The 22028-nt window shown below is 37.6% G+C and overlaps 1 protein-coding gene across 4 annotated transcripts in view; it reads left to right on the plus strand.

Annotated features, from left to right (window-relative positions):
* Nucleotides 1-22028, plus strand: part of ATM (Serine/Threonine-kinase ATM-like protein) — a 177266-nt gene that overhangs the window by 143013 nt on the left and 12225 nt on the right. For 3 of the 4 annotated variants that reach the window (XM_088984113.1, XM_088984112.1, XM_088984115.1), the window contains 18 exons: nucleotides 444-608; nucleotides 697-801; nucleotides 2480-2631; nucleotides 2728-2929; nucleotides 3003-3054; nucleotides 3146-3225; nucleotides 6067-6150; nucleotides 6377-6457; nucleotides 6594-6683; nucleotides 6774-6836; nucleotides 7077-7217; nucleotides 7938-7994; nucleotides 8151-8210; nucleotides 8728-8822; nucleotides 8939-9047; nucleotides 9221-9310; nucleotides 10416-10495; nucleotides 10576-10654. In XM_088984113.1, coding sequence (XP_088840239.1) covers nucleotides 444-608; nucleotides 697-801; nucleotides 2480-2631; nucleotides 2728-2929; nucleotides 3003-3054; nucleotides 3146-3225; nucleotides 6067-6150; nucleotides 6377-6457; nucleotides 6594-6683; nucleotides 6774-6836; nucleotides 7077-7217; nucleotides 7938-7994; nucleotides 8151-8210; nucleotides 8728-8822; nucleotides 8939-9047; nucleotides 9221-9310; nucleotides 10416-10495; nucleotides 10576-10654 — 1785 coding nt within the window. The remainder of the gene's footprint in view (nucleotides 1-443; nucleotides 609-696; nucleotides 802-2479; nucleotides 2632-2727; nucleotides 2930-3002; nucleotides 3055-3145; nucleotides 3226-6066; nucleotides 6151-6376; nucleotides 6458-6593; nucleotides 6684-6773; nucleotides 6837-7076; nucleotides 7218-7937; nucleotides 7995-8150; nucleotides 8211-8727; nucleotides 8823-8938; nucleotides 9048-9220; nucleotides 9311-10415; nucleotides 10496-10575; nucleotides 10655-22028) is intronic. The other variant, XR_016112830.1, reaches the window with a different exon arrangement.

Below are 22028 nucleotides of genomic sequence, written 5' to 3' on the forward strand. Positions count from 1 at the left end.
CATGGTGAATTGTCCATTGACATCGAAATTGCAAAGAAGGATACTGCCAAGATAAGCACCATTCATAAGTGAGGAGGAGCTAGAGTACAATAATAGTATAGAAATTTGAAATCTACAAAGCAGTTGGAATGGTTTTTCTATAAAAGCAATATGCAAAAACTACATTTAGCCAATTAACTTCATCTAATTCAAATAAAAATTTGTTTCCTATGATTATGGGCTCCCTACCCTTTCAGAAACTTCTTTCCTTTCAATTTGCTGCAAAATCATTTAGGACTTGTTTTTGGGGTCCAGTTTGATCTATTTTATACTTTTCTGAGTCCTTATTTTTGCATTTCAAATTATGTGAGGCAGTATAACTAATTATGGTTGTTTACAATTTTACATGCCAAAAAGAAAAATCTTTTGTTTTCTAATTACTGGTTTTGAAAATGTTATTCTAGTTGGAATGGTTGAATACAAATTGGAGGTGCATTTTGAAACAAACCCAGCTACATATGAATTTGTTGGAACCATTTATTGCCTTCAGGCGAGTACTGCTTCAAATTTTAGGTTGTAAAGACTGTGCCCTAGAACACCTTTTGCAATCTGCATCAGTTCTTCGTAAGGTTATTATCTTCATCTCAGAAAATGGATACTTTAGTTTGTAAGCACTTCCACTTTCACAATGTCTATATATCATGTAATGTCATGCAGGGAAGTAGGTTTTCCCAAGCTGATGCAGCTTTGTACGAGTTTATGTTTCTCAGTGGTGGAACAGAAAAACTGCCGACAGCTTCGTACATATGTGGCCTTGGAAGGGTACTAAGCTTCCTATTGCTCTTTTCATATTGTCAAAATAGCACATAGTTTCTGGTTTCAATGATTGACAGATGAAGATGCTATTTAGCATAAGTCAGAACCAATGTTCAACATTTGAGCATTGATTGAAATTGTCTTGCAGAAATGGCAGTACATTCAGTGATATATTTTAGAATAATATAAATGTTTAAAACATTAATATTTTAGGTAAGATATCATTTGTTCACATTCAAATTAAGTTTGTTATACTGAACCTTCGTAAAAGTGCATAAACACAAATAGTGGAAATACTGAACCAAAATACTGCGACATTATTGATGCTTAAACTTGTAACAATGTTGTAACAGGGAGCTATATAACTGTATTTTTAGTCTTTGTTTTTCATCTAAAATACAATATTTTGTTTATATAAATCATAGCTTAAATTTGTATTAAAAAGAAAAAAAAATCATAGCTTTTCTACTAACTTATTTTCAGGAAAATCATGTATCAGCTAACATAGCTAACATGGTTAAAAGTTATGTTACTGCATAAACACTTTACCTTCGGATGTATATTTTGTAATTTTATGTATAACGATGTCAATTTTTAATTAGTAACTTGTGGAAAAATAAAGAGGAAGAGAAGAAGAAATGAAGAGGGAGAGAAGAAGAAATACTTCTGTATTGATAATGTGTTGATAAAACATGTTGAGCATACAACTTAAAAAAGAAAAGATAGGAGAGACAAACTCCTAGGATCTCTCTCAATTAGGGATTGATTAAATCTTTCCCTTAATCCTAGGATATGACTTTCCTAATTTTATTCAAATCTAATCTTTCCTAAATTTATTCAAATCTGTAATCAATCAAATCAAATCTTTCTAAATTTGCAGCAAATCATATCTTTCTTAATTTGCCGCAAATGATATCTTGCCGACATAACTTATGAATCTATTTTCTACCAGAAAAAACAAGGGAGTATCCACCAGCTTGGAGTTTGTAAGACTAGCCAATTTAACCTGATCTACTTTATATTTATGTTGGTTGACAAAATAGCCACATGAATTCCATTGCACTTCTAAGCCCAAAAAATATGTCAAATGTCCAAGATCTTTCATCTTGAAGGGTTGGCTCAAAATATAATAATAATAATAATAATATCATCATCAACATATTACAGGAGAAATGTCACCCCTTGTAACCAATGTGAAGAGATAGTAATCTGAAGGACTCTAGTGATAGCCAGCATTAGTAATAATATATTGAAAGCATTCAAGCGAGGCCCTAGGAGCCTGTTTGAGACCATGTAGAGATTCCTTTAGGTGGCAAGCAAGCTAAGAGTCGTCACAATATTGGAGGGAGTTTCACATACATTATTTCTTTGTCAAAACTTGTGCCCAACTGAACCATTAGCTTCAATACCACTTATTGGGGGAACTAGGGGGAGTAGTCAAAACTGGGGAGTTTGTACACACACACAATGCTTACACACAAGAGTTGGACACCACTTCTGAGGCAAATGCTTAAGCTATTAGGTTGTGGGCAAATCCTTGTATATAAGTCCCTTGCCTCTCTTTTATTCCTTTCCAATTTGGGACACCGGACACCATCCACTCACATGTGAATCCCAACAGCATTAGAAGAAGAGGTATCAATACTTTGTTTTATTGACTCTTTTATTATTTTTATAATAACAGCTTGAAGAAGCTAAGATTTTGCATGCTCAAGGTCAACATGAGATGGCTATCAATCTTGCAAAGTATATCTTGCATAACTATCAATTGGATGTGGAGGCTTCAAATGTCTATCGCTTGGTTGGGAAGTGGTTAGCAGAAAATTGCTCTAGCAAGTGAGTTATAAATCATAGTTATATATTGAACCCAATTCCAATAACAGTTGTGTTTCATAAACTCATTCTCATTCCTTAACTTTGATACCCTTACAGCTCAAGAACTATTTTGGAGCAATACCTGAATCGTGCAGTGGAACTCGCAGAGCGTAACAAAAGCACTGACAAGAAGTTTGTAGCAAGACTGTGCCAAACACATTTCCATCTTGCACACTACACCGATGCTTTATTTAGGAGTTATGAAGAAAGGCTCAACTCCAATGAATGGCAAGCAGCAATGCGTCTGAGGAAACACAAGGTACTTGTTTAAAAAGGAAACTATTAAGCTATAGTGGTACTTTTTTTTTCATGTGTTTTACAAATTGGTGCAGACAAAAGAGTTGGATGCACTCATTAGACGACTGAAAAGTTCAACAAAGGCAAGTATTACTGATTGAACCCATTTTCTTGGAAATATGTTTCATATTAGAGACATCCTCAGAAACGGACATTTTCCAATATTGTTCTCAGGGAGAGAAGACCGACTATTCAGTAAAAATACAGGAATTACAAAAGCAACTTAGCATGGACAAGGAAGAGGCTGAAAGATTGCAGGTTTGCTTCAGAAACTTGTGGGCAATTTAGATTGCTCTCATGATGTGCCCCTTATAGGATTCAGAGGAATTTTTCCTGTTTATTTGTTTTTGTTTTAGAACTGGATACCATTAAGAGAAAATTTTAGGCCTTAATGACTATATTATTCTTTACATGCACAAGATATATGATAGACTAAGATCCATGATATTGACTAAATAACTTTTATTGTCATCATAATTTTACATGTACAGACAAGAATTCTCAAGCTGAGGTTACAAAATTAAATGCATAAATTGCAAATAAATACTCGTGTTTTTGTTTAATTGGGAGGTTAAATGTCAGTCTGTTGGATAAAGGAGCACTGAATGAAAATCTTCTACTGTTTATATAAAGCATCCATGACTCTTTTGTTTTTGTATCTTATATTTCATGTTAAGACATCTATCCTTTGCAAGAACTTAATTGGTTCACCCATTCAGCCCCAGACTAAACGTTTTAATTAGGTTCTGCATGCAAGATTTTAGGCATACATTTTAGACTGATAGCCTGATCCATGGTTTGCTGTTGTAGTGCCTAGGCCTTGCTTTGATGTTCTAAGTTATTTTGTTATATATAAATCATTGCTACTTAAGTCTTAAGCTAACACTGTAAATGCTGCTGCTGCTGATGATGATGATGTCTATAGTCATGTTATGAAATCATCAGACCAAAAAACAATATGAATTATTGTTCTGCTATCCTGGTCCATCATTTTTTCTCTTTTGGAGGACCATCTAGGTCTAAGCCACATGAGCTAAAAAGCTATATTAGTAAAATCATAAATCTGGAATGAGTATTTTTCTCAGTAGGCTCATGGAATGAATGTCACCAAGTATTTGTCGGATTAGTTAGTCAATTGAGAAGAAAGTTCTAGAAAAATGTTGTAATAATATAATTGGTAAGTTAGTAGCTTTTTATTGATTTGTTTGATGTGTTCATCATCCAATGGACACCCTTAAATTTAGTTCTTGGCTTGAGGTATATAAGATTAGCAACTATTTGCAATTAGTGTTTGTCAGTTTAAGCTGTGCACCTGGAGTTCGCTTCACCTTACTTTGGCAGAAGGTGTCATCTTTACCTTTACCTTTAGTAACAAACCCTCTTTGGCGCTGATTGATGATCAAAAGAAAGAAATACATTAGTAGTTCAAGTCCCTCTGAATATTGCAGATTACTATATTGAAATTTGATGGGAGTTGAGCTCTCCATAGTGGTTGCATACAATCAAGATGTATATTGGTGAAAGGCCTAAGTTGGGATGTATGAACACTTAAAATCCGAAGATTACACTATACAGAAGGTGGAAAAAAGGATTCTATTGGCTATCAAACCTCCATCTCCATGTAGTCACAAATAAACATAGTTTTATGTTTCTTGGCATAGGTAAGAAGATTTTGGACTGCAATTATTGCACATACAGCGGTAAAGAATCAATGAAGAAATAAAAAACTTCCTGTTCCTATACCAATTTCAGAATTTTTGAGTGATCAGAGTATTGGTATTTTGAATTTTAAAATTTATTTTCTATTTTTTGTCTCGGGAATAGTGCATTCGAGTCTTAGAGAAAATAACTATTCTTATTAAATATTGAAAGTATTATTTATTTTAGACTTACTATTTATAGTCATTATCATCATCTAATCCTTTTCCCAACTATATGGGATCATCTACCTGAATCCTGCTCAATTCAAGATCCATCACCAAAAGAGTTTGGTGAATGTTTAAATACCAGCTGCCAACCTGACATAAAACCCTTCTTTATCCGGGCTTGGACTGGCAGTGTAAGACAAGCTCTCACAGGCATTTCTACAAACAAGTACAAACTATTAAATACATGTTTCGTTGAACTTTAACATTATAATCCTATAATGTTTTTTGGGTGATCATGATTTATTATTTTAATAGCTTCTGGTTTCTTTACATTAAGTTAGTTTACTAGGATTACTAATGGTTTATTATTGTTCTTTAGGAATTAGTGTCTTTGTTTGAGTGTCCCCATTGGTTTGTTATAGTGTTGTATTGTAGTTAGAATTTATTTTGGGTCAGTTTTTTAGTCCAAATTGGAGTCTGCAAGAGCAGATCCTAGTTCTTATAAATAGTCATTGTACTTAACAAAAACAAAAAATAGATTTCATGAATGAAAGTTTGATTAATAAATTTCTGTCTATCTATCTCTCTCCCTATCTCTATCACTTTCTTTCTAACTTCTCATTCATTCTTTGATCTACAGAAAGCTTTCTATATACTTCTCCACCTACATTCTTCATCATTAATCACTCAAATCACCTTTCTTAACCCTACAAAACCCACTTAAGATTTGAAAGTTGTTGGACTCCTTATTTTTCTTTCATCATGTGTTGTCAAGTGTGAGAACACGGACAAAACTGTAATCTTTTGTAAGCTGGGTCACTAGAATGCTGAAACTTTAAACTCTTGTGCTTTAATCAGTAATTAATGAATAAATAAATGTATTTTCTGATAAAAAAAAGTGTGAGAACACGGGCTCAATCTGAGAGTGGCCACTCTGTGCAAGAAAATGTCAAATATCAGATCAATAATAAATGCTCGGGCCTTTTTTCATATCAGATTTCTGGGGTTTCTAGTTTCAGACAATTTTATAAGTTTGATCTGAAGTTCATATTATCTTCTCTTCCTTGTAGCTTATTTTCATATCTTCTTTGATAATCCATGCTTCTTTCCACTTCATTATGCACTCATTGCAGCCTCTTTTTTTATTTTTTCTTTTTCTTATCCACATCAAATTTAACTAACTGTTTCATAAGTAAAAGACAACATGATTAATTGGTTATTTAACTCTCAGGATGACAGGGACAATTTCCTCAGCTTAGCATTGGAGGGATATAAGCGTTGTTTGGTCACAGGAGACAAGTATGATGTTCGAGTGGTAGGTTCTAATCATCTATGCCATCCATTCAATAATAGGTATCATGAATAAGATTTATGAAATCAAAGTTGTTTGGAAATCTGGAAAATAGGTTAAACAAGCACCTAATTCAATTTTCAATTCAGAAGTATAATGCTGATATTTTAGTTGATTTCTTCTGTCACTGTATTTAATTGAACTATATTACCATCAAGTGTGTGCATGACAACATGATTTCTCTGTTCAGGTGTTTCGATTGATTTCCTTGTGGTTTGGTCTCTCCTCAAGACAAAATGTTATAAACAGCATGCTTAGTGCAGTAAAAGAGGTACACAATGAGACAACTACACTGTTTATCTATTTGTATCCTAGATCACTGAATCCCAGTTTTATAGGCAAATGTTGTATCACTGTAATTCTCAGTTTCTTTATGTTGATCATATTTTGTTGCATATATATTTTAGGTTCAGTCATACAAGTTCATACCACTGGTGTATCAAATTGCTTCAAGAATGGGTGGCTCAAAAGATGGACAAGGACCACATAGTTTCCAGGTATAACAATGTTTAGTTGGAGATGGTGTTTCTTATAAAAGAAGAAAAGTGGCATTTTTCTGATCAAGATATATTTCCTGAATTATGCAGTTTGCCTTGGTCTCTCTTGTGAAGAAAATGGCAATTGACCACCCTTACCATACAATATTTCAGGTATATAGCTTTCTGATCTCTCATGCAATATGACCAAAGGGATGTTCAGAAGCACTCTTGTTTAATCGTGCATTGAGAAATAGAATAAAAAACATTATTTTACACAAATTATGATTACAGAGCATCTATACTCTTCTATCATCACATCAATATTTGGTTGTATATAAATGCATGTGTGCCTCTTTCCATGTTTGCTGGTTTCATAATGTACTAATTAATGATATACCATCTTTGCATTAGCTTCTGGCTTTAGCAAATGGAGACCGTGTCAAGGACAAACAACGTAGCAGAAACTCATTTGTAGTTGATATGGATAAGAAACTGGCAGCAGAAAATCTTATGAATGAATTATCTTCACATCATGGAACTATAGTAAAACAGGTAATTTCCTTCATTGTTATGAACACTGTGGCCTTACACTGAGGGGTTCCCATCCCCCCTGGAACTCAGTTCATTATCTTCCAAATCCATCAATCTTCATTTGGAGAAAAAGGGAACAAAAACATAGAACAATTCTATTATATTGGTTGATCAATCCCATCTTTAAGTGCACTGGATCTTGTGCATCCTGTGGGGCCCAGTATTTGAAGCAGAAATTGACAATATACTGGACACTACGCAATGCACCATATCCAGGGCTTTCAAGGCAGTTTTAACTGACCCATCTGGCCGGCATTCCTCAAAGCCATATACAAAGGTATATGCCATACGGCCTGGTTGAACTAGTAGGGTAGAAAATAAAATATTATTTTTCATTGCAAAAGCACTGTCTACCTAGTTATTCTTATTCATTTCACTGCATATAAGTACTTTAATCTCTCCTTGAGAATTTGGTGCTTATAAACACACCATTACTTTAGGTTCTACTCTGAGCCCCATATGAAGATTATGCAAAATGAAAAACTAAAACACATGAACTAAAACACTGATCTGCAGTTTGATTCTGTTATTCCACTTAACTGATTGTCTGCAAGCTCTAGGGATAGGTTTATAATGATGGACAGGTCATAAAGATGAAATTTCAGGAGGATCTGACAATTGGAACTGAGGATATGGTTCCATCCCGTAGAGTGTTACTAATATTTTCAATTTGCTTTATAGATGAAACAAATGGTGGAGGTTTACATCAAACTTGCGGAGCTAGAAACAAAAAGAGAGGTAAGTGCAATAGTAAGTGCTTATGTCTGAATTTAGGAAATTGTTCTTCATTATTTGCGATCTCTATTCAGAATACTAGAATCTCAAATCATAGCCTAGACAACAAGGTAACATTGAGTTTTAAGCAATCTATAATCTATCATTGCCATTTTACAGGATACAAACAAAAAGATACAGCTACCAAGAGACATTCGTAGTCTTCGCCAGCTTGATCTTGTAAGTGTAATTTGATAACTAATAACTTAATATCAATTACAATGGCAGTGGCATGTTAAAACCTGGAAATATAGAATGTGATATACCACCTATGTCATTGTAGATGGTTAGGAAGGGGACAGAGATCTTAAGTTGTCAAAATATCAAAGGTTGGAAGCCCAACTAGGAAATCTGTAATGCATTTTACATGAAGATTGTTCTTTGGGACATGCATAGTTATCATTTTCTGTTTAATAGTTCATAATATCTACTCCTTGTGTACCCTTTTCTTCTCTTATTTATGATGAATATAGTAAATGCCACTGATCAGAAAGGGAATAAAACTTGAAAACCTAGTTACTTATCTTCTGATATCTCTTCCTGATAGTTGTTATTTGGTCCATTTTAGTTAAATAGCTTTTACCTTAGCATTTGATGTTTTGTGGGATATGCACAGGTAGTCAGATCGAACCATATTCCGTGGATATTAGATTCTATTAACTAAACCCTGAAACTTTTGTATTTGTCTATTCTTCAGGTACCTGTTGTGACAGCTACTGTTCCAGTGGACCGTAGTTGTCAGTATCAAAAAGGATCTTTCCCACATTTCATGGGTTTAGCAGATTCAATCATGTATGCAAAACCAATATTACAAACTCCAGGGTTTTTCTCCTTTCTTTTTTTTTTCTGTTTTCTACTGTCAAAATTTTGACAACCAAGTTTCTACTCATTCTTTCTGGAATATGCAGGGTAATGAATGGTATAAATGCTCCAAAAGTGCTTGAGTGCATAGGTTCAGATGGTCGGAAATATCGTCAACTTGCAAAATCTGGAAATGATGACCTAAGACAGGATGCTGTATGGATTTAAACTACAATATTTTCTGGTTATTTGTTTGTTATTTTTCATGGCTTGTCCAAATACCTATTCTCTTGATTTTTAACTGAATTATATGCATAGATGCTTCCTGGGCCCAATTTTCCTATATTCATTGCAATAGGCAGAAAGTCTGATAAATGATATTATTGCAGGTGATGGAACAATTCTTTGGTTTGGTAAACACTTTTTTGCAGAATCATCGTGATACATGGAGAAGAAAACTAGGGATACGAACATATAAGGTATTTACTACATCAATATATTCAAGACATCATTTCACTCTTCAGTGGAAAATAAAGCTCTGGATGTACCTATATGAGCAAGGGCTGAAGTAGTGATGATGCCTTCTTCCCAGTTCCCACCACAGTCAGTTTGCATCATGGCATCTCCAAGACTAAACTAGTGTGTTTTTCCCTGCATAGTTTCCAAGGCGCCAAGGTGAGGCTTGGCGACAGGGGGGCGCCTAGTCGCCTAGTTGCCTAGGGTAGTTCCCTAGGTTCCATAATCATATTTCCTTAATAAATATCCATAGTTTTTATAAGAAAAGTAAGAAAATCAACATATTCCATCATATTCATGAAAAGAAAAAGAAGAAAGAAAAGAAAATTCGAAAAATATAGGGGCTGAACCCCTATTTCTGTTATAGGAAAAGAAGAAAAGAAAAGGTGGAAGAAGAAGAAGAAGAAGAAGAAGAAGAAATTAGTATATAAAAACACAAAATTAGTAAAGAAAATGTGTTGATTGGACAACATTTTATGTTCTTTCTTATTGGTTCAGGCTTTGAAGTCTTTGAGGGTTCAATACAGCATTTAGCAATGTTTGTGTTAATTAAACCCTAACAAATAACAAAATAACAAAAAGAAATTAGTATATAAACACACAAAATGAATATTTTAGTTTAAAATGTCTATTTTATAATTATAACCTCAAAAAATTAAGAATATAAAAGTTTGTTATAACACGCTATAGAAAACTGCTTGGCGATTAGGCGATGCGAGACTACAAGGGCGCCTTGTCGCCCAGGCATCACCTTGACAACTATGTTTCCCTGATGTGTGTTATGTCTCTTTTCTTATTGCTCTATATGTAGTTTCCATTTATTCAAATAGAACCTATTTGAAACCTACCGTGAGCATGATATACAACGTATGCGTTAGGAATAGAATCCAATGGTACATATGAAGTATAAAAATTAGTATGAAATCTTATACAACATAAATGAATGATTAGTTGCCCTTGTAATTTTGTGTCTATATTTTAGTGCAAATGCTTCCTGACAACCTGTATTTTATTTGTTGGTTCTTATCATCCTTGTCTTTATTAGTATTGCTTCTCTTAACGAAACAGGTTGTTCCCTTTACCCCAAGTGCTGGTGTACTTGAATGGGTTGATGGCACAATTCCACTTGGTGAATATCTTCTAGGAAGGTTAGTTAAATCAAACTGAATAAAACCCCATAACATGAGGTTTTCTGAATACCATATCTATTTGTCTTAATCTCTTTCAGCTTGAGAAATGGAGGAGCCCATGGACGTTATGGAGTAGGAGACTGGTCATTTATGCGCTGCCGAGAATACATGGCAAATGTAAGTGTCATGTATTTTTTCTTTTATTGTACCATTCCATAAAATATATGCTTGAAGGGATAAAAATAAATAAATCCTATAAAACATATGCAAGAAGAAAAAGAAGAAGAAGATGAAGAGACAAGTTTGCCCCTCATAAGGAGGCAGCAAAACAAATTTAAAGATACAATTTAGGCCCAGACCCATTGAACCCAAAGAGAAAATAAAACACAACATAAATAGTAAAGGCCCAAGCCCACGACATTATGTCTCACAACCATGGTTTAAAATGTTGGGAAATATTGGGAAATGTCAGAACTGTTGCCCAACATATGTCAGTATTGAGGCCTAGTGACAAACTTTCAGTTAATTAAGAAAAATACAAAATGCCATTCAACATTTCCGATATATTGGCCAAATGTCGACCAAGTCGGTCCAAACACAAATTACATTATTTCCTAATATTTCGAACATATGGGAATCTTATTTAACATCAAAAACGAAGAAAGGAAGAGAGATTTGAAAAGAAACAAAATCGAAACGTGTGTAGCATGAAGATGCAAGCTTAAAGAAGGGAAAAAGGAAGAAGGGTTTCATATTTCCACTCCAGCTTGAACATCTAAATCGACAAGATTAGGGTTCGAATCAATTAGCTTTACCATCAGTGGAGCACTGAAAACCCTCTTTGGAGCAAGAATCAAGAAGCCGGTTCTCTGAAACTTAAGGCTTCAACCTCTCATCTTAGTTCAAGCCAATGTCTTAAAACGCAAAGGCATGACGCGAGGTGCTCCACTACCTAGAGGCGTGAGGCGTAGTTCAGAATGCAAAAGGCGTAAGCCTCCTTAAGAGGAGGGGGATTAGGAGGGAGGAAAGGGAGGAGGATGAAGAGGAAGGGGGGATCTTATTTTTTCTTTGTTTTTAATAAAAATCGTTTATATTAAGAAGAATAAAGATGCATAGCATTAGTTGAAAGGGGGGGTCTTCCCTTCCCTTTCTTTTTCTTTTCTTTCCTTTTCTCTTTTTTTTTCTTCTCTTTCTTTTTCTTTCCCTTCCCTTTCTTTCCTTTTTTTTCTGTTTTTTTTTTCTATCTTTTCATATAAGATGTGCATGAGGCACATGAGGTGTACGCCTCTAGCACACCTCATGAAAAAAGGCACATGAGGCGTACGCTTCTTGCACCTGAGGCATATGCCTCAAGGCATTTTGGGAGTGCCTCGCTTTTTATATTAAGAAGAATAAAGATGCATAGTGTTAGTGGTGTTAGTGAAGGGGTATTTCGGTCTTTGTACTTGTTGAAAAGGTTGATGTGTACTGTTATGTTAGTTCGAGTGCTTCTTACTTAAAGAAGGGCACTTAAGTCTTTTCCATTTAGTTAATAATATAATAACAGGTCTGGCCGAATCTAGGGCTTCGGCCAGTACGAGCTCAAATACTAGGGGGATTTGCTCTTCCATCTTTAGAGGAGGTGCTTGCTCGTCTTCGGAGGGCTTCCATTGGATCTATGGATTCTAATGTCTCCGATAAATCAGCATTTGCAGTGTCGAGAGGTCGAGGTGGCAGAAGTGGGGCTCGAGGAGCCCAGCCTGGCAAAAGTGGTAGTGGTGGATCTACACATACCCGTGGTGGTGGTCGTACTGGAGGCAGAGATTTAGGGGGAGCTCATGGTAGAGGACGTGGCTCGGGTCCACGGAAGTGTACTCATTGTGGATTGGATGGACATACCATTAACTACTGCTACGACTTACATGATCCTCCCTCAACGTGGGCCAACCATGCCATGACTAGTGACACCAGTTTCAGCTCTAGACAGGAGAACCGGTCAGCTGACCCGTTGCCTTCTACTCCCTCAAATGGCCCAGGCAAGGAGATGGTGAGTGTTCCTTTGCACACTCAAGTATGGCTTGTTTGGCATCCACACCCAACCCCTGGATTATTGATTCTGGAGCCTCCGATCACATGACGGGAACTCCAAGTGTGTTTTCATCTCTCACTCATTGCTCAACATCACAATCTGTTACCCTTGCTAATGGCTCCACATCATCTATCTGCGGTGTTGGTAATGTTGACCTAGACCTTGTATCCCTATCCTCTGTTTTATATGTACCCAAGTTTCCATTTAATCTTATGTCTGTTAGTAAGCTGACCAAGTCCCTTAAGTGCTCCATCACATTTTACCCTTCTATGTGTGTTTTTCAGGATCTCAAGACGGGGATGCAGATTGGTGGAGGGCATGAAGCCGGTGGACTGTATTATCTTGATGGTGGTGGACGAACGTTGACGGCCCTTCAGTCATCCATTTCTCCTCTCCAGTGGCATTGTAGATTTGGTCACCCTTCGTTGAAAGTGTTGCAGTCCTTAGTCCCTTCATTGAGTCAACTTTCTGTTTTAGATTGTGAGTCGTGTCAATTTGGGAAACACCATCGTGTTCCCTTTCGTTCTAGGGTCTATAATCGTGTCTCGAGTCTTTTTTCTTTAATTCATTCAGATGTTTGGGGTCCTTATAAAGTGATGTCATATAATGGATACCGATATTTTGTTATTTTTGTTGATGACTGTTCAAGAATGACGTGGCTCTATTTAATGAAAGAAAGAAGTGAATTATTTGCCATCTTCCAGAAATTTTATGCTGAGATTCGCAATCAATTTGGCGTTCACATCAAAATTTTCCATTCTGATAATAGACGTGAATACTTGTCTTCATCTTTTCAAGAATACTTGGACCAAATGGCATTATACACCAAACTTCATGTACTTACACTCTGCAACAAAATGGGGTGGCTGAGAGAAAGAACCATCATCTTGTAGAAACGGCACGCTCCCTCATGCACCACACGAATGTTCCCAAAACCTTTTGGAGCGATGCAATGCTCACTTCTTGTTTCTTAATTAATCGGATGCCCACGTCTATCCTTGATGGTCGTTCTCCTTTTAGTGTCTTATTCCCCAACATGTCTTCGTTTCTGCTTCCTCCTCGGGTATTTGGGTGTGACTGCTTCGTTCATAATCTGGGTCCCGGGACCGACAAGTTAGATGCACGTTCCCTGAAATGTATCTTCCTTGGCTATTCCCGAACTCAGAAAGGGTACAAGTGTTATCATCCCAGTTCTCGCCGTTCCTTGGTATGTGCTGATGTTACATTCTTTGAGTCTACTCCGTTCTTCGTCGGGTCCGGTGTTGCTGCTTCCTCCTCATCACCACCTCCTCTTCCTCTTTCCGTGGCTGATCCACCTCCTCTGGTTCCAATCATGCCTACGTCCTTGCCTCCAGTGCCACCGTCAGATAATCACTCACCCATCCGTCATGTGTATACACATCGCCCGCGTGTACCGGCTGTAGCTCCTCCAGCTTCACCACCGTCGATAGATCCAGCTCCAGCTCCGACACCAGCCTCCGACCTAGATCTCCTTATTGTCTTCCGGAAAGGTAAACGTACTTGCAGCCTTCACCCTATTTCCAATTTTGTTTCACTTACCCACCTCTCCGCCTCCCATCGCCAGTTCATCTCTTTGTTATCCTCCGTGGTTGTTCCTAAGGATGTCTAGGAAGCCCTTACCTCTCCAGAGTGGTGTCGTGCTATGGAAGAAGAGCTCTCTGCTCTGCATCATAATCACACTTGGGATCTCACCGCTCTTCCTCCTAGGAAGCAGGCTGTCGGTTGTAAGTGGGTGTATAGTGTTAAGTACTTGCCAGATGGTCGTGTTGAGCGCCTGAAGGCGCGGCTGGTTGCCAAAGGGTACTCCCAAACCTATGGCATTGACTACACAGAGACATTCTCCCCGGTTGCTAAGATAGGGTCAGTTCGTGTCGTCATCTCTCTTGCAGCTATGTATGATTGGCCTCTCCTTCAGCTAGATATCAAAAATGCCTTTTTGCATGGTGATTTGCTCGAGGAGGTCTACATGGAGCAACCACCAGGGTTTGTTTCTCAGGGGGAGGATGGTAAGGTATGCAGACTTAAGAAGGCTATTTATGGACTTAAACAGTCTCCTCGAGCATGGTTTGGTAGGTTTAGTGAGGTGGTCAAGAAGTTTGGTATGAAACAGTGCCATGTTGATCACTTTGTCTTCAGTTTTGACTCTTCAGCAGGCAAAATAATATTGGTGGTGTATGTGGATGATATCGTTGTGACTGGGAATGACAAAATGGGCATTGACAGATTGAAGGCATTCCTATAGGAACACTTTCAGACAAAGGACCTTGGCAAATTGAAATACTTTTTGGGCATAGAGGTAGCAAGATCTAAGCATGGCATTAATTTGTGTCAGAGGAAATATGTGTTCGATTTATTGGAAGAAACAGGGTTGTTGGGTACTAAACCGGCTGAGACACCTATGGAAACAAATACGAGGCTGAGCAGTGATATAGGTGAAGTATTTGAAGACCCTGGCAGATATCGACAGCTTGTAGGCAAACTAAACTATCTAACCATTACTCGGGTAGATATTTCATTTGCGGTTAGTGTGGTGAGTCAATTCATGCAGAAACCTTTGGTCCCACATTGGAATGCAGTGCTAAGGATTGTGAGGTATTTGAAAGGAGCTCCTGGTCGTGGTTTATTGTACAGGAGTGGTGGAAAACTGGTAGTAGAAGGATACACCGATGCTGATTGGGCAGGTTCTATGTCTAACAGACGATCCACCACAGGCTATTGCACCTTTCTGGGGGGTAACCTGGTAACGTGGAAAAGTAAGAAGCAAACAGTTGTGGCAAGAAGCAGTGCAGAAGCAGAATATAGGGCCATGGCACATACTTCTTGTAAATTAGTGTGGCTCAGGAACCTTCTACAGGAGATAGGATATGACATCAGTACTCCAATGAAGCTCTATTGTGACAATCAGGCAGCAGTTCATATCTCTTCCAATCCAATGTTTCATGAAAGAACCAAGCACATCGAAGTTGACTGTCATTTTGTGAGAGAGAAGGTGCTGAATGGGGTGATAGAAACTGCATATGTTAGTACGGGAAACCAGCGGGCAGACTTGTTTACAAAAGGTTTGAGTCGGGGGAGAGTGGACTACATATGTAACAAGCTGGGATTATATGATATATACTCACTAGCTTGAGGGGGAGTGTTAGTGGTGTTAGTGAAGGGGTATTTCGGTCTTTGTACTTGTTGAGAAGGTTGATGTGTACTGTTATGTTAGTTTGAGTGCTTCTTACTTAAAGAAGGGCACTTAAGTCTTTTCCATTTAGTTAATAATATAATAACAGGTCTGGCCGAATTTAGGGAGATCAATCTTTCTCTAATTCGAACCAGCCTTTCTCTCTTTCCTCATCTTTCTCTCTTCTTCTTTCTTCTCCTACTTTACTTTACTTTACTTTACGGTCAACAAACAAGACAGAATTCTAGAGCAGGTCAAACTTTAACACACAACATTAGTTGAAAGGGGGGGGGGGGGTCTTCCCTTCCCTTTCTTTTTCTTTTCTTTCCTTTTCCCTTTTGTTTTCTTCTTTCTTTTTCTTTCCCTTCCCTTTCTTTCCTTTTTTCTTTTTTTCTATCTTTTTATATAAGATGTGCATAAGGCACATGAGGTGTATGCCTCTAGCACACCTCATGAAAAAAGCACATGAGGTGTACGCTTCTTGCACCCAAGGCATATGCCTAAGGGCATTTTGGGAGTGCCTCACTTGGAGGCACAGTACGCCTCCCACACCTTTTAAAGCACAGGTTCAGGCATGCAGGAAGCACAAATCCTCTTCTAGAATTACCATATGAAAATTAAGAGAAAAAAAAAAGGATGAAATAAGAGTAGAAGCATCCCCTTCATTCAATAGATATTGCGATCTTGCACTTGCTCTTGCTTCAGGAGTTGGACTCTAAAGTTAGCATTTAGTTTTCGAATGTTCAAATAATATGAATAGTAGCATGTCTTAAACCTTACGGCATGCAAAATAAGAGTTATCATAGACCATCACAGCATAAAACACTTAAAAAGGAATCTTTATTATTAGAATATGTTATAATACACAAGGATCTACAGTAATATTTTAGACCTTCTTTAAAAGTGTCAATTAAACATTAATATATAACATATTATTATATTATATTAATATACCATAGTATATATTAAAAATATTAATACATAATATATTAATATGTTACTTATATAAGTCACTAATAATTTAAATTAATATTTAAAATAAAATATTCATAAAAAGGAATTAGAAAACCAAAAAAAGGAATAAACCAATTACTTATAAGAATATAAAGATATGCATGCATATAAAAATTTCTTCATAATAATAAAATATTAATATAAATTAGTATATAGTCACTACTTACTAATAATATACAAGTTAATGAAAGTTAATATGCATAGTATAATAATATATATATAGTCACTAGAAAGGTGTATTAATGCTTCTTTTATCATTTCACAAATAATCATTGCAGATTTCCACATATTTTACAATATTTCCATCTGACATATGTCCTATATTTGGGTAACCAACATTTCCATCGACATCAACATTTTAAACCTTTCTCACAACATTCCCCCTCAAGCTGACATGCCCAGCTTGCACAATAATTCACTAAGTCTGCCTTTGGGTAGACCTTTGGTGAAAATATCAACTATCTATTTTGCAAAAGGCATATAAGGTACACAAATCTCCCCATAAACAATCCTTTCTCTTACAATGTGTCTATCAATTTCAATGTGTGTAGTCCTATGATGTTGAATTGGATTATTGGCGATGTTGATGGGTGCTTGGTTTTCACAGTAGAGTCTCGAAGGACTAGTCACCACAATTCCCAACTCCTTTAGAATATCTAAAGCCAAAGAAGCTCAGTTGCACCATGGGCCATCGCTCTATACTCTACCTTAGCACTAGACCTAGCAATCACAACCTATTTTTTACTCCTCCAAGTCACTAGGCTACACTTACAAATACAATACCCAATAGTGGACCTCCCATTGTCTAGTAGATCTAGCCCAGTGAACATCAATATATTGCTTCTAAATCAAGCTTATCATGTTTCTTAAACGACAACTCCTTTCCTAGGCATGTCTTTAGATACCTTAGTATTCTCTTAACTGCCTTCATGTGGGAAATACGTGGAACATGCATAAATTGGTTGACCACATGGACTGTGTATGCAATGTCAAGCCTTGTAAGAGATAAATAGAATAGCTTACCCACAAGTCTTTGATATCCTTATTTGTTTGGGTATAGATCGTTTGGGTATAGATCCTCACTGCCTTCTTGCAAACCATTGTTTTACTCTATAGGTGTAACAACATGTTTACTTTTTCCTAGTCTCCTTCGGTAAGTCCAAGGCATATTAGCTTCTAAACGACATTCCTTCACTGGATCGTGCTACTTCTATTCCTAAGAAGTATCTCAAAGGACCTAAGTTTTTTATCTCAAATTCTGAGGCCAAGAAACATTTTAGCTTCTAAATCTCCATTGTGTCATTTCCAATAACCACCATATCATCAACATACACAATTAGTGCTGTCAATTTCTCCCCTCCTTTTGTAGAATAGTGTGTGATCAGCACTACTTTGTTGATATCTTGTAGTCTTCATTGTGTTGCATAGCCTCTCAAACCAGGCTCTAGGGGATTGCTTGAGCCCATATAGCACCCTCTTTAGTTTACATACTTTCATGAAGGGATGAAAAAAAAAAAAGAAAAAAATGTGAAACGAGCAAGCTCATGCAGCTTTAGGTGCTTTGATACCATAAAGATGTTAGATCTACGTTAAAAAGAACTGGCAATCACCTCTTACTAGCCCTAAACCAATTTATATAGAGATTAAAATTAAAGCAAATGAAGTGACAAGTTTGCCCCTCATTAGAAGGAAGCAAAACAAATTTAAAGATACAGGCCCATTTAACCCAAAGAGAAAATAAAACACAACATAAACAGTAAAGGCCCAAGCCTACAACATTATGTCCCCCAACAAATCCATTCTTAGAGTAGAATTTTTGTGCTAAGGAATTTATGCTGTCCTCAAGCCACCAATGCTCCTCATTGGGCTTGGTCCATAGAGAAATAATCTAGTAAGTAACATGAACCCAAGTGTTCAATCTCAAGCTCAGTAGCCAAAAACTTCTTCAGCAGAGGTCACCTTACTAGCCAACTCACAGACGGAGCTTTCCAAAGTCTTTGTTGTCTGCAGGTTAAAAGATTAAAGAGTTTTTGCAGATAGTTTGCCAGACCATTAGGCCTTCTCATATACCCATCTAAGATTCCAGCTGGGCTAAAGAAGCTTTGAAAGAACCCTGGTATCTAGCTACTGAGCATATATATAATAGATTACCAGGTTGGAATTGTCGTTTTCCTAATGGTTTTGTAGGGTGTAGACCCACTAAGAGCGCTTTGATTGATATCCTAATGCAAACTTCCATGACTAAAACAGTAAAACACCCAAACATATGTTTACCTGTACACAAGAAACATCAACAAAACGGTTGAGCAAAAGAAGAAGAAGAAGAAGAAGAAGAAGAAGAGAGAAGAGGTTGCAGACTTAAGCCCTCAAAAGTACTGCTTCATGCGAGTGAAGCATTTGTATTTATACTATACTGGTCGTACAACACAAGAGGACTACAAAATTACAAAAATGCCCATGTGGGCACTAAACTTGCGTACAGTACATATAATACATTTGTCAACACTCCCCCTCAAGTTGGAGCATAGATATCAATCATGCCCAACTTGTCACAAAGACCTTGGTGTCTGGAATGGTTTAGCCCTTTTGTAAAGATGTCTGCTAGTTGGTCTTCAGAGCTGATTTATAGAGTGTATATTTCGCCTGTGATGATTTTATCTCTGATAAAGTGCTTGTCAACTTCAATGTGCTTTGTTCTATCATGTAGTACTGGGTTGGCAGCGATACTTATAGCTGCCTTGTTGTCATAGAGTAGAATCATGGGTTTGTGTACTGGAAAACCCAACTCTCCCAATAGATTCTTTATCCACATACCTTCGGCTACTTCGTGTGCCATTGCACGGTACTCAGCTTCAGCACTAGATCTAGCTACCACGATTTGCTTCTTACTCCTCCAAGTAACAAGGTTCCCTCCTACAAAGGTGCAGTAACCACTAGTAGACCTTCTGTCACTTTGAGATCCAGCCCAATCCGCATCTGTGTAAATTTCAACTCTCAAATGTCCACATGTTTCTGGAATAATAAGCCAGCACACTGGAACTTCTTAAGATAACGCAGTATTCTCTCCGCTATTTCAAGATGAGTGGACCTAGGTGCATGCATGAACTGGCTGAAGACACCAACAGCATATGCTATGTCTGGATGAGTCATAGAGAGGTACAACAATCTCCCTACAAGCCTCTAAAATTGCTTCACATCCTTAAGAGGTTCACCTTGGCTGTCACTTAACTTATGGTTGGGGTCAATGGGAGAGTTAGCTGGTTTAACCCCAATCTTTCCAGTGTCCTTAAGCAAGTCTAGGACATATTTCCTTTGGGAGATGAAGATACCCTTTTTTGATCGGGCAACCTCAATTCCAAGGAAGTATTTGGCGGGTCCTAGATCTTTCACTTCGAACTGAGTAGCAAGGAAGCCCTTCAAACTTTGAATCTCATCCTTCTAGTCACCAGTAACAATTATGTCATCCACATATACTATTAGGGCAGCCATTTTACATTCTACTCTTTTTACAAACAATGTGTATCCCCTCTGCTGAACTGTAGTATGAAATCTGCTAAACCAAGCTCTTGGTGATTGCTTCAGCCCATATAAAGACTTCTTTAACTTGCACACTTTCTGTTCACTTCCTTGAGCCAAAAAACCGGGGGGGTTGAACCATATAAACTTCCTCCAAGGTCACCATTCAAGAAGGCATTCTTGATGTTGAGCTGATGTAGATCCCAATTCAGATTGGTAGTAAGAGAGAAAAGTACTCTAATAGAGTTCATTTTGGCAACAGGGGCAAAGGTTTCTGCATAATCAACTCCATATACTTGAGTAAAACCCTTTGCCACTAAACGAGCTTTATACCTCTCCACAGTTCCATCAACACCATGCTTAACAATGAACACCCATTTACATTCAACTGGATCCTTCCCCTTAGGGAGATCAACAAGTTCGCACGTGCCATTCTTATGAAGAGCATCAATTTCTTCCTTCATGGCGTTTGTCCATTCTGGAACTGAGAGAGCTTCTGCCACATTCTTGGGAATAGGGATACTGTCAATGGAGGTAAGGAAGGCACGAAATGAAGGTGAGATGTTCTCATAGGAAACAAAGTTGGAAATGGGGTGTTTAGTAGTGCACAGCCTAACACCTTTCTTGTGGACAATAGGAAGGTCAAGATCATTAGCAACAGGGAGGTCAGGACCATCATTGGGAGTCAAGTTACCTGAGAGAGTATGATCTTCCCCCGAGGAGTTTGATGGCACTTGAGGTACAGCTTTTGGATTCTCCACAGCTCTTGCACTTGGTTGGCCTTTATGACGACGAGAAAAAACACGGAAAGGTGGAGGATCAGGAAGAGAAGAAGAAGGAGAAGGATTAGGAAGAGGAGGAAGTTGAACCAGTTTCTCCTCATGCCTACACTCCCCCTGAGGAGAAACAGGAAAGAATGGCTCATCTTCAAAGAAGGTAACATCCATGGAGACATAGAATCTCCGACAAACAGGATCAAAGCAATGATACCCTTTATGAGAGAATGAGTAGCCAAGAAATATGCATGGGATAGCACGAGAGTCCAATTTCCCTCGGGTGGGAGATAGGTTTTGGACAAAGCACCGACAACCAAAAACACGAGGAGGGATAGAAAGAAGAGGGGCCTTAGGAAAGAGAAGCTGATGTGGGGCTTTGTACTCTAACCAACGAGAAGGCATTCGGTTAATGAGGTATGTAGAACAAAGGACAGCCTCAAGCCAAAATCATTTGGGAACATTCATGTGGAGTAGTAAACCCCGTGCCACCTCAAGTAGATGTCGGTTCTTCCGTTCAGCCACACCATTTTGTTGTGGCGTACGGGCACAAGAGCTCTGATAAAGAGAGCCATGTGAAGCAAAGAACTCCGTGAGGTCACTATGAAAAAACTCTTTTGCATTGTCTGATTGAAATATTTGAATCTCGGTCTGAAATTGGGTGAAGACCATCCGCTGAAAATCTTGGATAATTTTTGGTACTTCTTCACGGGTTCGCTTTGGATATACCCAAGTGTATATGAAATAATCATCAATAAAGGTAATGAAGTACTTGTAGCCACTCTCAGAAGGTAAAGTAACAAGGCCCCACACATCAGAATGCACAATGTGAAAAGGAAACTCAGATTTACTATTTCTTTGAGGAAATTGAGTTCTACGATGCTTGCTTAACTGACAGGTTTGACAAGAAAGATTAGAAACAGACATTGACTTACAAAGTTTTGGGAAAACAAATTTCAAGGTCTCAAAAGACAACTGACCCAGACGACA

The sequence above is a fragment of the Nelumbo lutea genome, chromosome 4 (genome assembly GCF_056320005.1).
Source record: "Nelumbo lutea isolate HS-2025 chromosome 4, American lotus-T2T, whole genome shotgun sequence".
Taxonomy (NCBI): domain Eukaryota; kingdom Viridiplantae; phylum Streptophyta; class Magnoliopsida; order Proteales; family Nelumbonaceae; genus Nelumbo; species Nelumbo lutea.